Here is a 13,422-nt window from a genome sequence, read left to right as displayed (position 1 = left end):
GCAGCCTCCAGCCAAGAAAGCATCACAGAGGAAGACGCAGAGATCTCTCAGCTCCTCAAGGAGAGCTATTGAGGCAATGATGCAGAAGGCGCTCTTAACGGCCACTTCAGGACTTGAGCAGTGGCCAAGAGACGGTCTCGGAGGAACACCACTCAGCCTGCAAGCTCTCAGCTCTCCTAAGGAGCTGGCGCATAGCATCCTTGTGGCGTCCAGTTCTCAAGGCTCCTCTTTTTCTTTTTCCTGGTCTGACCCCTGGCTTTGTGGCAGCGGCGGTCTTCTCCCTGTCCTGGGTGGCCGTTTGAAGGACAGCGGTCCCTGTTCCAAGATGGCTCTTCCCATTAAAAATTAAGGCAGCGGTGGGCCTGCATGAGGCTGCTAGGAAAGGAGCCTGCAAATTCTGCCACCTCGAGGTGCCCATCAGGCTTGGTCTGGCTGGAGGGGTGGGCAGGTGGGTAGGCCACCCACTCCCCAAGTTTGGGGAGGTGTTTGGGGAGATGGAACGGTTTGCTAGAGGCATTCAGTTTCCCCTCAATTCCCCCAACCCTCCTGCAGATGTGAATATGGCCAATTGTTCTCCCTCTGACTCTCTCTCTTTCACACAGACGCACAATACACACCAACACAGACTGGAAGGGCTCCCAGAAGAGATGTTAACTCCTATTATTCCAGCACCGTCAGGCAAAATCTCTCTGGCTTCTGAAGTTGCCAGCTTCCAACCCACTCTGCAAGAGCATATCTTGGTTTGAATCCAGGCCTAGAAAGGGCAAACTATATTTCTGGAACCATATTTTCCCTCTTCCTGCAGAAAATCCCATCCTGGTGTCACGAGGGACACATGAGCTGACCCAAGGTCTCTCATTCTTCCCAGGATTAGCCTTCCTCCCTTTAAGCTACCCCTCCAAAGGCTCCGTCAGTCTTTGCAAACATTTTCCCACAGCCTGTGGCATTTCTGGGCACTCTTTCCCCAATGCTGGGGCCTTTGGATCAGGCTTATGGTCAGCTGCTTCCTTTTCCAATGACAAAGTAGACCCTCATATTTGGAGAACTTGCAGGGTTTTCAGAGCGTGCCTAAGTCTGATGTGTCCATGGGTTTGCAAAAAAACAAAGTTGAAGCATTAAAAGTTTTAAACCAGCTCAACGGATGGCTCTCTCCATCACTAGCCCTCACCTCTGGTGATTCAGAGTGAAATGCTGTGATTGTGTTATAAAAGAGGCCTGTCGAGCCGCCACACTCTCCTCTCGGTGGCTACCTCATCCCTGTCTCCATGACATCCAAACACCAAGGCTATTTCCTTCCACTTCACAAGAACATTTTTTGCTATGACCTCATGAAAGGGACGGAGGGAACAGATCAAATTTCCTGGCCTTAAGCTAAACACACCCGGGCTAATATTTAAAAAGTCCAGCAATAAGCATTCTCCTCTTCATATAGGTTCATATATTCATATATATGTTGCAAACTTAGGACTGAACTAGACCTGACAATGGGATTTATTTGCATCAACTCTTTGAAACAGGTCTAGCAGGGCGAAAAAAATAAATGCATTTAAGAAATGCAACACTTTGGGATTTTTTTAATGGCTACTGGTTATGTGCTACTGTAGGGGCTGATACACAAAACAATGCATGACACCAGTACAAAATTAAGACTTGGAAAAGAGCAGCCGTTTTTTAAAGCCACCTGCCTGTTTTTGGAAAGTCTGGTCAAAAAAATAATTTAAGATTCCTCCCCCCCCCCCCAGTCAAACGTTTCTAAATAAACAGCATTTTAACTGTAGATCTTGGAAACTGAGGGTAAGAGACAAAGACTTATTTGGCCGGCATTCTGATTTCTATTTGCCAAATAAATCTGCAATCCGAATGGTAATTTTTTAAAAGCCAAGTTAAAAGTTCTGCAATGAAGTTTTCCAAGAGGAGGGGAAAAATTTGCACACAAAACAAGTCAGGTAAGAAAAGTCCAAAAAGAAATGAATTGAGGGAAAAAAATGGGTTCCCAAAAGCTTAGATTTGCCTGGATTGGAACAGATGAAAATAGGGAAATATTATATGCAGATGTCGCATGGAATGAGCTTTAGATTGGGAAAAAAATCTAAGAGGAACTGGATTTCTCTAATTCCATCTCTTTGAAGAAGACCTGGACATGCTCATAAGATTGATGGCAGGTTTGCTCCTCCAGACTGGGGACCCCCAAATGGGTTGGGGTGCAATTAGAGCTCCCCACATGCTCCCCGTAGAAAGGGCAGAAATCTGGATCCTATATCTGAAGGACTTCAGGATGGGGCAGGCTGAGCCAAGGAGCTCCAAAAATTGTGGAGGCCCCCAGCCTTCAAGCAATGTTTTTTGGAAGAGGTCCCTTCTCCAGGTGCTGGACACCTCATCAGTCATGGTTGAGCCTCTTCTGCATTTTGCTTATTTGCTGGTTGCCTGAAAGTTGACTGCAGGAGGAGGAGGAGGAGGAGGAGGAGGAGGAGGAGGAGGAGGAGGAGGAGAAAAATGGAGCAAGAAAAATGGAGCAAGAAAAATGGAGAAGATTGAAGTGCTTCTTTCTCCACTTAGCCCCAAAGGAAAGTTTTGAGTGTCCTCTTTTACGCAGCCTTCCTGTTGACAGCTAATTCTTTCCCCTTGAAGAAGAAGAAGAAGAAGAAGAAGAAGAAGAAGAAAATCCATGTTTATTAAGGGGTCTGAACATGAGCTCGCATATGGGCAGAAGCGTGATTAAGGACTAATGACTCAAATCTATTACAGAGCCGTGTTCCAGAAGTTTAACTGAGGCTATTTTAATCTCTCTTCCACTTGCTTTCCTTCCCTCTTTCCCCCCTGAAGATGCAGCCCCGAAAGGTCCCCCAAATCGGTCTAGGCTGCACTCCAAAAGCAATCTGTTTAGAGTGAGAGGAGGGGGGCTCTTGAGGTCCTCCTTATATCATCTCCCTGGAGTCAGACTCAGTAACTCCACCAGAAGATCTCGGTGACTTCATCTCCAGGCACAGATGAGGTCAGGTTGAGGTTCCAGCAGGCTGGCTAGAAGCTCTTTTGGTGCGTGCAAGAGACAGTCGGTGTTGGGGAAACAAAAACTGGCTAAGGCTCTACGTTTAACAGAATAAGAGAGAGTTGGAAGGCACCTTGGAGGTCTTCTAGTCCAACCTCTTGCTCAAGCAGGAGACTCTATACCATTTCAGACAACGGACAATAATGGACTCTTCTTAAAACAATCTCCAGTGATGGCGCATCCACAACGGTTTAGCTTCAACCCTCTTTCAGAGCTTGGCTGGAGCTTAAACCTGCAGGCTGGACTCAAACTCAAAGCTAGAAGAAATTCTGATCTGCCGTATTTATTGAAGAACATTAAGAAGCCGTAATAAAAGAATTCCAAAGATTGCTGGGTGCTTCAAGAGAAGGAGGTCTTTAGGGAGTCCATATTTTTGCACGCTTTCTCTGCCCCATCTGGACAGCCCAGCGGTCTTAAGGAGGACCCCTGATTTCCACCAGTTCTTGGTTTTCACAGCACTCAGATTTATGGTCCTGCTGTTCGTCTCCAGTGGTTATGGACGTCTCACAGCTGGGGCACCTTCTCCTTTACAGGGTCCTCCATAGCTATAGGGGGACCCCCTTTTCTTTTGGATTCTTTGGCTTTCATAACTTGGGGAGGGGAAGGAGGCCACCCTTCAGGCCCCTGCCCCTTTTGTGGCTCAATAATTTTTGAAAATCTCAAGTCACCTTGATGTTTGGCTTGTTGGGAGGGAAGGATCCCCGTGGGTGAATTTGACAGAGGAACCAGGAAATGAATCTTTCATCCTCAGCATTGTATTTCGAAGCAGACTTCATTTAGATGGGTTGTTGACCGATTCTGTTTCTTGCTCCATAGAGTTAGGCCCTCTGATCTCCACTCCCTGGTGTTTAAATGTCCTCTCTCTCAGCACTTCCCAGTGTGGCATCTGTGAAACTGGACACAGCAACCCACTAAGTTCTGCCACTCAGCGAGCCCTTCTTACCTCCTGCTTAGTCATGATCATTCATTTCTCCTTTGGCCAATGACCCATTTCTTCTGGAGCAGTCAACTCGGGTTAGAGGGGGCCAAACGGATGAAGGTCTCCCCCCTACACATATCTAGGATTGAGGCAGAAACAATGTCATGAGTTAGTCTTGGCTGAAGAAAGGGGCCAATTACGGGGAGGTGAGATCAAAGCTGGTTGCTAAAATGGTCAAAAGATTGTCTTGGGAAACTGCCCGGTTAGCCTGCCTGCTTTAGGGTGTCAAATTGGATAAGAACTCATCGCAAACTTACAGCACTTTCCCACAAGGTTTCACAAATCCTATCTAAGTAGCAATTTTGAGAATTAAAGACAGCCTTTGTTGAGTGCCTCTTTGGAGATTAGATGGATTGAATCTATTTACTTTCGATCCTATGGAGATTCTCAGCCCTCCAGGTCATGGTTGTCCCCAAAGTGCTTTTTTCAAGAGGCAGCCGGACTTTCTGGTTTTTCTTTGAAGACATTTTGCTTCTCATCCAAGAAGCTTCTTCAGCTCTGACTGGATCCATCCATCCACCATCCAGTCAGAGCTGAAGAAGGTTCTTGGATGAGAAGCAAAATGTCTTCAAGAAAAACCAGTTGCCTCTTGGAAAAAGCACTTTTGGGATTCCTTTTGATCCATTGGCCATTCTTCAAAAGCTTTCACTTGAGAATTCCATCAGACAACAGTAGCCTAACTTAAGATATTTCGGGGCCAACTTTCTGAAAAACACCAAGGCAATGTGGAAGTCAGCAATGCAGTCTCTGAAGCATAAATAATTAAATCAACACTACTCATTAAACGCCAGATTGAAAGAAAAAGGTCACTGCTGGGCGCTATAGAAGGCCAAATGGAAGAGTCTGCTCTTGTTCTAAATTGCCAAGTGAGCTGGGACCGGTCGGAGCTTGGAAAGGAGATCTGAGAGGGAGGGAAGGAGGCCGGGCGCCTCCAGCTCATAGTGTGGCAAGGATTGTCTAATTTGAAAGCCAGACCTGAGCAGTTTACGGGTTTAAAGTTGAATCAGAGGACGTGAAGACCCTCTAGAGGTCCTTCACCATTGTCTGGATTGTCTCAGCACTGCCAGAGGTTCAGTCAAGCAACATCTGGAAGACCATCCAATTGCCTCCTAAATATGGGGTCCTTGGTGCTCTTGGAGCTTGGTTGTTCTCTAGCAGATGTTTCCCATCTGCAAGAAAACGTTTCACGCCTGCAAGAAAGCAATCAGGCTGAGGGAGCACCAAGGACCCCACAGTATTCCTCCTCCTCTCTGCAGATCCCACTCCCTTTTAGCCCTGATGATGCTACCTAGTTGGGTCATGAAACATCTGCCAGAAAGCATCCAAGCCCAGAGAACGCCACAGTTCAACCCTGAGCTACAAATACTCTCTCCTATTGGTCTTTCCTAAATAGTCAACCCATCATCCCACCCACCGGTTATCGTCTTTCCATCCTTTTCCATCACGGAGAGGTAGAGGTCCATAAAGCTTCAGAAGTTGGATGATAAACCAATCTTGGAAGAAAGTGGCCAAGAGGACTAATTGTTATAGGGGGAAAAAACATCTGTTGGCCCCGCCTTCGTTCTACTTGGGCCGTGGTCTCTTCCTTTGGAGACCCCTCTCAGCCGGTTGAGCTTTTGATCATTTCTCATGCCTTTTCTGAGCTCGACCTACATTTTTGCCCTAGATTTGGGGAGATTTCTGCTCCGCTGTAGCCACTCTCCGCCCCCTCCCCATCTTGTATGACCGACTTCTTCAGAGCCGTCATAATTTCCCCGCTTTGTTCTCGTAGCTCCATCTTCACGGAGCCAAATCACATTATTTAACATAGGCAAAGCTGCCGACACCCTCCAAGACTTGATGGAGTTATGACTCAGTTAGGTCAGGATTATTATTATTATTATTATTGTTGTTGTTGTTATTGTTGTTGTTGTTGTTATTGTTGTTATTGTTATTGTTCTTTTTACAATGTTGTTCTTTTTGTGCAAAGAAGCCAGCAACTTTTTGACCGGGGTGACCTGATTTGCTTTTGGACAGGCAGGTTCCCAGCGCAGGTATTGGGGAGGAAGGGGACCTCCGTGTCTCTCTTGCTGACTCAGCCTTCTCTTCTCTTCTCTTCCCAACATTTGTTCTCTTCTCCTCTTCTCCTTTTCCAATCAGGAACGCCAGCCCAGTGGGCCTCGTCCTAACCGTGGTGGTGGCTCTGTGCTACACAGTTGCTCTGCTGTACGAAGGGTGAGTTGCCTCCATGCAGGATGGAAAAAAATAATGAGGCGTGATTATTTCATCATGAGAAAGGGGGTGGTGTGTTTCCCCCCTCCTCCCTCCCTGCCTTCAGTTAACCTACTTGCTGTGTTTTCCCAGCAGATGTAATATAAGGATGATTCAGAGCGGGGGTTTGGTATTATCTACCCTGGTCATCAAATCTACCATTCTTCTCCGGATGTTTTCACTGGCATATATTTCCATAACCTTCATCCTTGGACAGGCAGGTTGGGGTTGATACAAGTTGTAGTGGGGAACATCTTACTTAGAAAAGCGGTGGCCTTCTCCTGCTCTCAGAATCCTCTTTTGTAATGTGGGGGCCACGCCTGGAATACTGCATCCGGTTTTGGTCACCACGTTACAAAAAAAAAGATGTTGAGACTTTGGAAAAAGTTGCAAAGAAGAGCCACTGAGAGGATTGTAGGCCTGGAGGCCAAAACCTACAATGAACGGTTGGAGGATTTGGGTTTGGCTAGTCTAGAGAAAAGAAGAACCAAGGGGGGGTGTGATAGCACCATTCCAGTATTTGGGGGGCTGCCCCAAAGAAGAGGAAGGGGTCAATTTACTCTCCAAAGCACCAGAAGGCAGGATAAGAAACAAGGGATGGAAACCAACCAAGGAGAGAAGCAACCTGGAATTGAGGAGAGGAGGACAATGAACCAGTGGAACAGCTTGACTCTAGAAGTTGAAGGTGCTTCGTCACTGGAGCCTTTTAAGAAGAGACAGTCACTTGTCTGAAATGGTATAGGATCTCCTGATTGAGCAGGCTGGACTAGAAGACCTCCAAGGTCCCTTCCAGCTCTATTCTGATTCTGATTCAACCTATGTGAGAAGAAAGTCATTCTTAATCTGCCGTAACAGACCTTCCATCTCAATAGGTTCAGACCCATGTTTGGATTTTTCTCCTGTGAAATGATAAACAAGTTTTGGGTCAATGAGACTGAGGAATTCTAGAACTTTGGAGAATCAAGGCCATTTCAATGTCAACACCTGAGGTTGTTTGTCAGAGTTTGACTGACAGATGGAGCTGGGTTGGGCCAACCTGGAGCTGATGTTTCATTTGGTCAATTGAAACTCCTGATGGGAACAACCCACCAGAGAGAACATTTATAACATATATAACAATGTGTGGTCCAACTGTTCCAAGAAACCTTGTGTTTTGCAAGTTTCATTGACGTGTCGATGAATTTACCCACACGTACCTAGAATAAGCCTTTCCAGCTGCGTTAATCGTATGCTAGCAGTTATGGATATTTCCAGGTCATTCATTCAGAAGTGATTCATAAAAGGAAGGGGAGGTTTACCTTGAATTCTTCTGATCACATGAAGGGCCTTGAGGTAGCTACCCTCTGTGTCTTTCCTTGCATGCCGGCTCAATGCCATCAGCCTGAAGAGTGGGACAAGCTGTGTCCATTGTATTGTTTACTGTTTTATGTTCTAGGATGCTGAGCGTGTTCAACCCTGAACTTGGGTTTAGTTACACTAGGGGTTCTGCCTTTTGATCAAGCTCAACTGATCAATAACTTCTCACTGATCAAAGGCCAGGGAGATCTTAGTGACATTGCTCAATAGCGGAACATCAGTCTAACTAATCAAAGAGAGAAGCAACCTAGAACTAAGGAGAAACTGGCTAACAGTGAGGACAGTTAACCAGAAGTTGCCTTCAGAAATCATGGATGCTCCATCACTGGAGGTTTTTAAGAAGAGACTGGACAGTCACTTGTCTGAGATGGTAGAGGTTCTCCTGATTGGGCAGTGGGCTGGACTAGAAGACCTCCAAGGTCCCTTCCAGCTCTATTCTATTCTAAATCACTAGGCCAGAACAAGCCACCCACGCTCTGTTTCCAGCTGATAGTCCTTCTAGCATCCTAGGTACACTAGTCCAACAAAAGAGATGGTTGTGGATAGAAAGCAGGTTCTGCTAGAAAGCCGTTGCCTGAAGGAAAAATCCCAGAGATGCTTTTTCAAAAGACTTTGTTTCTCCTTGAAGACATTTCGCTTCTCATCCAAGAAGTGAAAGGTCTTCAAGGAAAAAGAAAGGCCAGTTGTCTTTCAAAAAGCACCTCTGGGCCAACCATGACCTGGATGACTGAGAATCTCCATAGGTATTTCAAGCATAAATGGTGACTTTCTGTGGTTTTTATGGAAGAAGGTTCCAAGCATTCACTCGAAGGGATTTCGGTAGAGAATGGAGAACAAGATCCACAAGAACTTTACACCTGCAGCTCCACCTCCCTCTCAGCATGATAAATTGAGGTTAGAGGTTCAATGGGTTGGTACTGATGAGTTCACTGACAAATGGAACCTATTTTTTTGTCTGCTTACAATTTTTCTGGCATAGTTTTCTTACAGGACATTAGAGAAGGAGGACAGGGGTAGAGATCTCCCTGCCTTACCAATTTGTTCTTTTTCAGGTACGATGAACTCTTTGCCCGTGGAAAAAAAGGCAGAATATAGGGCAGCATTTCTCAACTTCAGCAACTTGAAGCTGCCTGGATGTCAACTGGGGAATGCTGGGTGTGGGAGTCCACACAGCTCAAAGTTGCTGAGGTTGAGAACCTTGACCTAGGCAGGATGAAGAAGACATGGCGAGGGGAGTGGGACCTGGGAGTATTCACCCCTCTTTTTCTTGTTCCTCTTCCCACCAAACTCTGGTCCCTCACCCCATCTCCCCTCCCCCTCTCCTAGGCCTTTCACCGAAGAGATCTACCGCAAAGCACCGAAGTGTGAATAAGGCCACGACACCAGTTGCAAAGACCTCCCCGATGCTGGACACAAGAGAGCCAGCCTGCTGGTGGCTCCAAGATGGGACAATTGGATAGGATGAGAGAACTTCCGCCTGACTTCTGTCACGTTCCTCCAACTCCTCAACGAATACACAAAACACACCAACAGCTCCCTCCTTTTTTTGTTTTGGTTTGATGGGAACGCCCAAGACTTCACAAGCACAAGGCCAAGCCAGGCACAGCAAGGGTGGTTTCGAATGCCGTTTCCATTAGCTACGTAATTCTGGATGTTCAGATTATAGGCTGGAGAGCATCAAAAAAGGTGGCCCAGGCAGGAGCGGTTGATGTAACTGCAACCATGTGTAGAACACGTACAAAGAGAGATTGAAACAATGAAAAAGCACCTATACATTCCTTGACAGGAGAACAAAGCTACGAGGGTGCATAGGTGCTAATGCTGCTTGCCCGTATTTGTGGGGGGAAAGGGATTGGATGCTTCAGTGGGGAGGCATGGACTACCTGTGATCGTGCAGCATCTGTAGTCATGCAACAGACATGCAACTGGGAACTGAATTCATCCATTTTCCGGATTAGCGCCATGCCTTAAGGTCGTCACCAAAGGGCTGAGATTATTCAGATATGCAAAGCCATAAACAAACCCTAACCATGTTGATCCCAAACCAAGATTAGTGTGTTTTTAGGAAGGCTTGATCTGATATGCTTAAGCATGAGGTGTAATTGGTGCTCTCTGAGGCTTGGTTGTTTTCTTGCCGACGTTTCATGACCCAACTAGGTAACATCATCAACCTGCTAGAAGGGAATGTAGTTTGTGGCAAATGTTGAACAAACGCTGCTCTTTAAATGAAAATGGAAGATTCTCTCTGGATAACCAGTGATGTCAGGAAGAAAATTAAAATCCAAGTTCTCCAGAATTTGGTAGAAAACAGTATTTGCATTGTATCTCCTCCATTGTCCCTCAGCTGAAGTAGTGCACCCCTTCAAAAGCTGCATCAGATGACTTTTTCAGTTTGGGGGTTTCAGATACACCCCATTTATTGCTATTGCTGCCTTTCCTCTATGTGCTATGATGCGTTGACTTCTGAAAGCACCTTCCTGGCTTCTGGACCTCACCACAGATTGTGTATTTTCTCAACAATGTTGGTGGACTTCTGCAGCCAAAGCAACTGTGGTTTAGTTTCTGTGATGTTGCAGAGAATGCTAGATATTGAAAGCGTATCCCTACAGATATCCATAAGCCCCAAAGTGTTTTACTCAGATATGTAGGAATAGGTCAGATTCAGCGGTGCGGTTAGTTAATCTCAAGTGTTCATTTCTGGAAAAGGAACAAAAAAAACAGCAGTATTTTTCCCATTGCTTGACTGGTGCAAGAGTTTTGTCACCCATTTTTCACCCTCATTCATGAAGTTCATCTCCCCAAACTTCCCCTGAGGCTCCAAAAACAGCTGTTCTTCACTGAAGTGAACATCTGATGAACGGATTCTCAGATATGTAGGCCGCTTCTGTGATGGCCTGGATTCTTCACCCATGAAAAGTGCTCCCTTTGTGTCTGTCTAAAGACCCTGCACCTTCATTTGAGAAACTGGTGGCGCCTCTGAAATCCTTTGAAGGTCAAAGAATGGAAAGCCATCAGGTGAACTAAGCCCTTTCACAAGATTTTCTCTTTATGTCCTAGGGTGTTATAAATTCCTTTCTCTTTGTTCTCCGTTACTATCCTTTTTTTCCTTCTTCCAGCTATCACAAAAACATTGTAAATTCCTTTCACCTCCCATTGTTTTCCAGTTTTTTCCAAACGAACTCCAGATACCAATTTCTGGGAATTATATAAATTCCTTCCATCTCCCCCTCTCCCTTATATCCTTTTCCTAGCTAAGTTTGGCTTATCTGGCCCAGCAGGAGCTGAAGAAGAGATGGTTTAACCATCATGTTGGACTCGCTATGAGACAAAGCACGTTAGGGCGGTACGTCACACGGATTTTATGTCCTTATTTTTCACTGTGTCCATAATAGTTGCAACTGAAGTACCTTGCAGACAAAATACCATTTCAAAATAAATTTCAAAAGAAAAGCACCACAATCTCCAAGAAAGTTTATTGGTATGCATTCCTTCCTTCAGCTGGTTACATATTGTCTGCTGCCTGTCTTACTTTCTGATCCCTATTATTCATAATGATCTTTCTTGCAAAGGAATATTTATATTTAGAGTCCTTTTCTATAGCCACTTCTCATGCATGCTGTACCCATAACAACCGAACAAGCAGAAATACGCTGCATTATTCAGGCAACCGTTACCAGACTGTCAATCTGAGTTACAGTAATGGGTTTAAATTTGTTCTTTTATCATGAAGAGGAATTTTCTGGAAGGAAAAAGAATCTGTTGTCTTTCTTGAACTGTTTACAAAGACAGTCCCATTTTTATCTCTATTTTTTTTCTGTTTTATCTCTCTTTACCCCAGCTTTAAAAGAAGATGATTCACATTTTGTTTGCAAGAATGACTGCTCCATTTTTAAACGTTTGTCCTTGGCCTCTGCAGCCACCAATTGTACAATCTAACCTATTTTTCCCCCCTGTCTATGGCTTGTAAACTGGCAATGTGAAATTTGGTGTCCCTAAGCTTTCAGAGTGGACTTGAAACCCTTCAAAAGTTGATCCCAAATTCTACTTATTTTATACATGAATGGAGAGGAATTGGGTCATTTTCTTTCCATTTAAATGCAGATGAGGTCTCTTTCAATTTTCCTCCTGCCACCAGTAAACCAGCCACAGGCAAAAGGCAGCCTAGTGCCCAGAACAAAATATATTGCCCGTGTCAGATATAAATGCCAACCCACTTTATAAACTCTATTTTATAAATGAAAGCCATCCCTAAATCTGACGCAATTCAGCTGTTTGGGATGGAGAGCAATTCTTAGTCCTACGATGTTATGCTCAACCCTAAACCACAAAGAAATACTATTTTGGCTCAACTGGAGGAAACCCAGTTTCTACTATTTAGCCTCCACTGGAGGCTAAACCATACGATTAACGGTTGCAGGAACTGGGCCTGGCTAGTCTAGTGAAGAGAAGGACCAGGAGAGACAGGAGAGCAGTCTTCCAATATTTGAGGGAGGGGCTGCCCCAGAGAGGAGGGGGTCAAGCTATTTTCTAAAGCGCCTGTAGGCCAGACAAGGAATAATGGATGGAAACTGAACAAGGAGAGATTCAACCTGGAAATAAGGAGAAACTTTCTGACAGTGAGAACAATCAACCAATGGAATAGAAGTTGCCTTCAGAGGTTGAGGGAGCTTCATCCCTGGAAGCTTTCAGGAAGAGACTGGACTGCCCTCTGTCAGAAATGGTGCAGGGTCTCCTACTTGGGCAGGGGGTTGGACTAGATGACTTACAAGGTCCCTTCCAGCTTTCTTAATCTGTTAATCTGTTACTTTGCTGCCATTGTCCACTCTGCCTCTTGTCTCCATCAAAACACGATGCAGCTCCAAATTCTTATCTAAACCAGGGCTGCCCAACCTTGGCAACTATAAGACTTACTGAGGGATTCTGGGAATTGAAGTCCACCTGTGTTAAAAATGGCCAAGGACCCTGATCTAAAGGATGGCTAAAGTGGACTCCTCCCCTTCTCTCTCCATTTCATAAACCCAAGACAGGTAAGTTGAGCAGTCACCTTCCTTTGGGTCACTGGGGCTCTGGTCCTCCGATCTGCACCAGCCAAGCCCATCCTACCTAAAAGTATCTTGTGTTTGTATAAAGAACAATTGCCAGAAGCAAAAGGGACAAGTTTTTCTTCTTTTTCTAGGAAAAAGCCATAGCAGCAGCTGTTCTAATTAGTTTTCAAGAGGATTGTTTCCAAATAATGCAATCCTTTTTCTCTAAACATGGACAGCCGTGGTGTTTTATTGGTTATATCACCCCATTGTCCTGTTGTCTGTGCCAGTTTTAATGTTCAAGTCTGGATATGCCGAAGCCTAAAATCGAACAAATAGGGTGTATTAACATGATGGAATTGTGGCTGCCGTTGTTTGGGCACAGGCCAGAATCTGTTTCTAAGAATTAGAGATGCCAACAGGCATTTTGTAAAGCACAGGACGGACTAGTTTAGGGTGGATTAGTACAGAAATGTTCTAGAAAACTAGCTCCTTTGGTTAATTGTACTGTGTGAACTCAGGAAATGGGTTAACTCGGGGAACAGGGGCTCTGTGTGAACCCAGAAAATCAGGCGAATTGAATAAACTCGGTTAAAAGTTACCAGGGAGAAGTATAATGTGTGAACAGCAGGACATGGTTAATACTTTTGCGTGCAGCAACTATGACTCAATAGAGACCTCGCCGATCATCCTTTGGAGGGCAGGATAAACATTGTAAGGTGCTAGAGATGGGCCAGAAAGGAGGCTTTTAAAAAAATATGTAGATC

At 45.1% G+C, this 13,422-nt stretch overlaps 1 protein-coding gene across 15 annotated transcripts in view; it reads left to right on the top strand.

Annotated features, from left to right (window-relative positions):
* PEMT (phosphatidylethanolamine N-methyltransferase) overlaps positions 1-11,084 on the top strand; it is a 36,732-nt gene extending 25,648 nt beyond the window's left edge. For 8 of the 15 annotated variants that reach the window (XM_087942280.1, XM_087942275.1, XM_087942279.1 and 5 more), the window contains 2 exons: positions 6,165-6,239; positions 8,958-11,084. In XM_087942280.1, coding sequence (XP_087798406.1) covers positions 6,165-6,239; positions 8,958-9,003 — 121 coding nt within the window. In that variant the 3' untranslated portion in view covers positions 9,004-11,084. Of the gene's footprint in view, positions 1-602; positions 755-6,164; positions 6,240-8,683; positions 8,820-8,957 lie in introns of those variants that run through there. The other 7 variants (XR_015745194.1, XR_015745193.1, XR_015745192.1 and 4 more) reach the window with 3 other exon arrangements.
* Positions 11,085-13,422: the final 2,338 nt, after the last annotated feature.

This window comes from Notechis scutatus, chromosome 12 (genome assembly GCF_049901735.1).
Source record: "Notechis scutatus isolate UNSWTSFEM ecotype Mainland chromosome 12, rNotScu1.2, whole genome shotgun sequence".
Classification (NCBI taxonomy): Eukaryota; Metazoa; Chordata; class Lepidosauria; order Squamata; family Elapidae; genus Notechis; species Notechis scutatus.
Note: the sequence above shows the minus strand (reverse complement) of the source record. Positions and strands in the feature narration are given on the sequence as shown.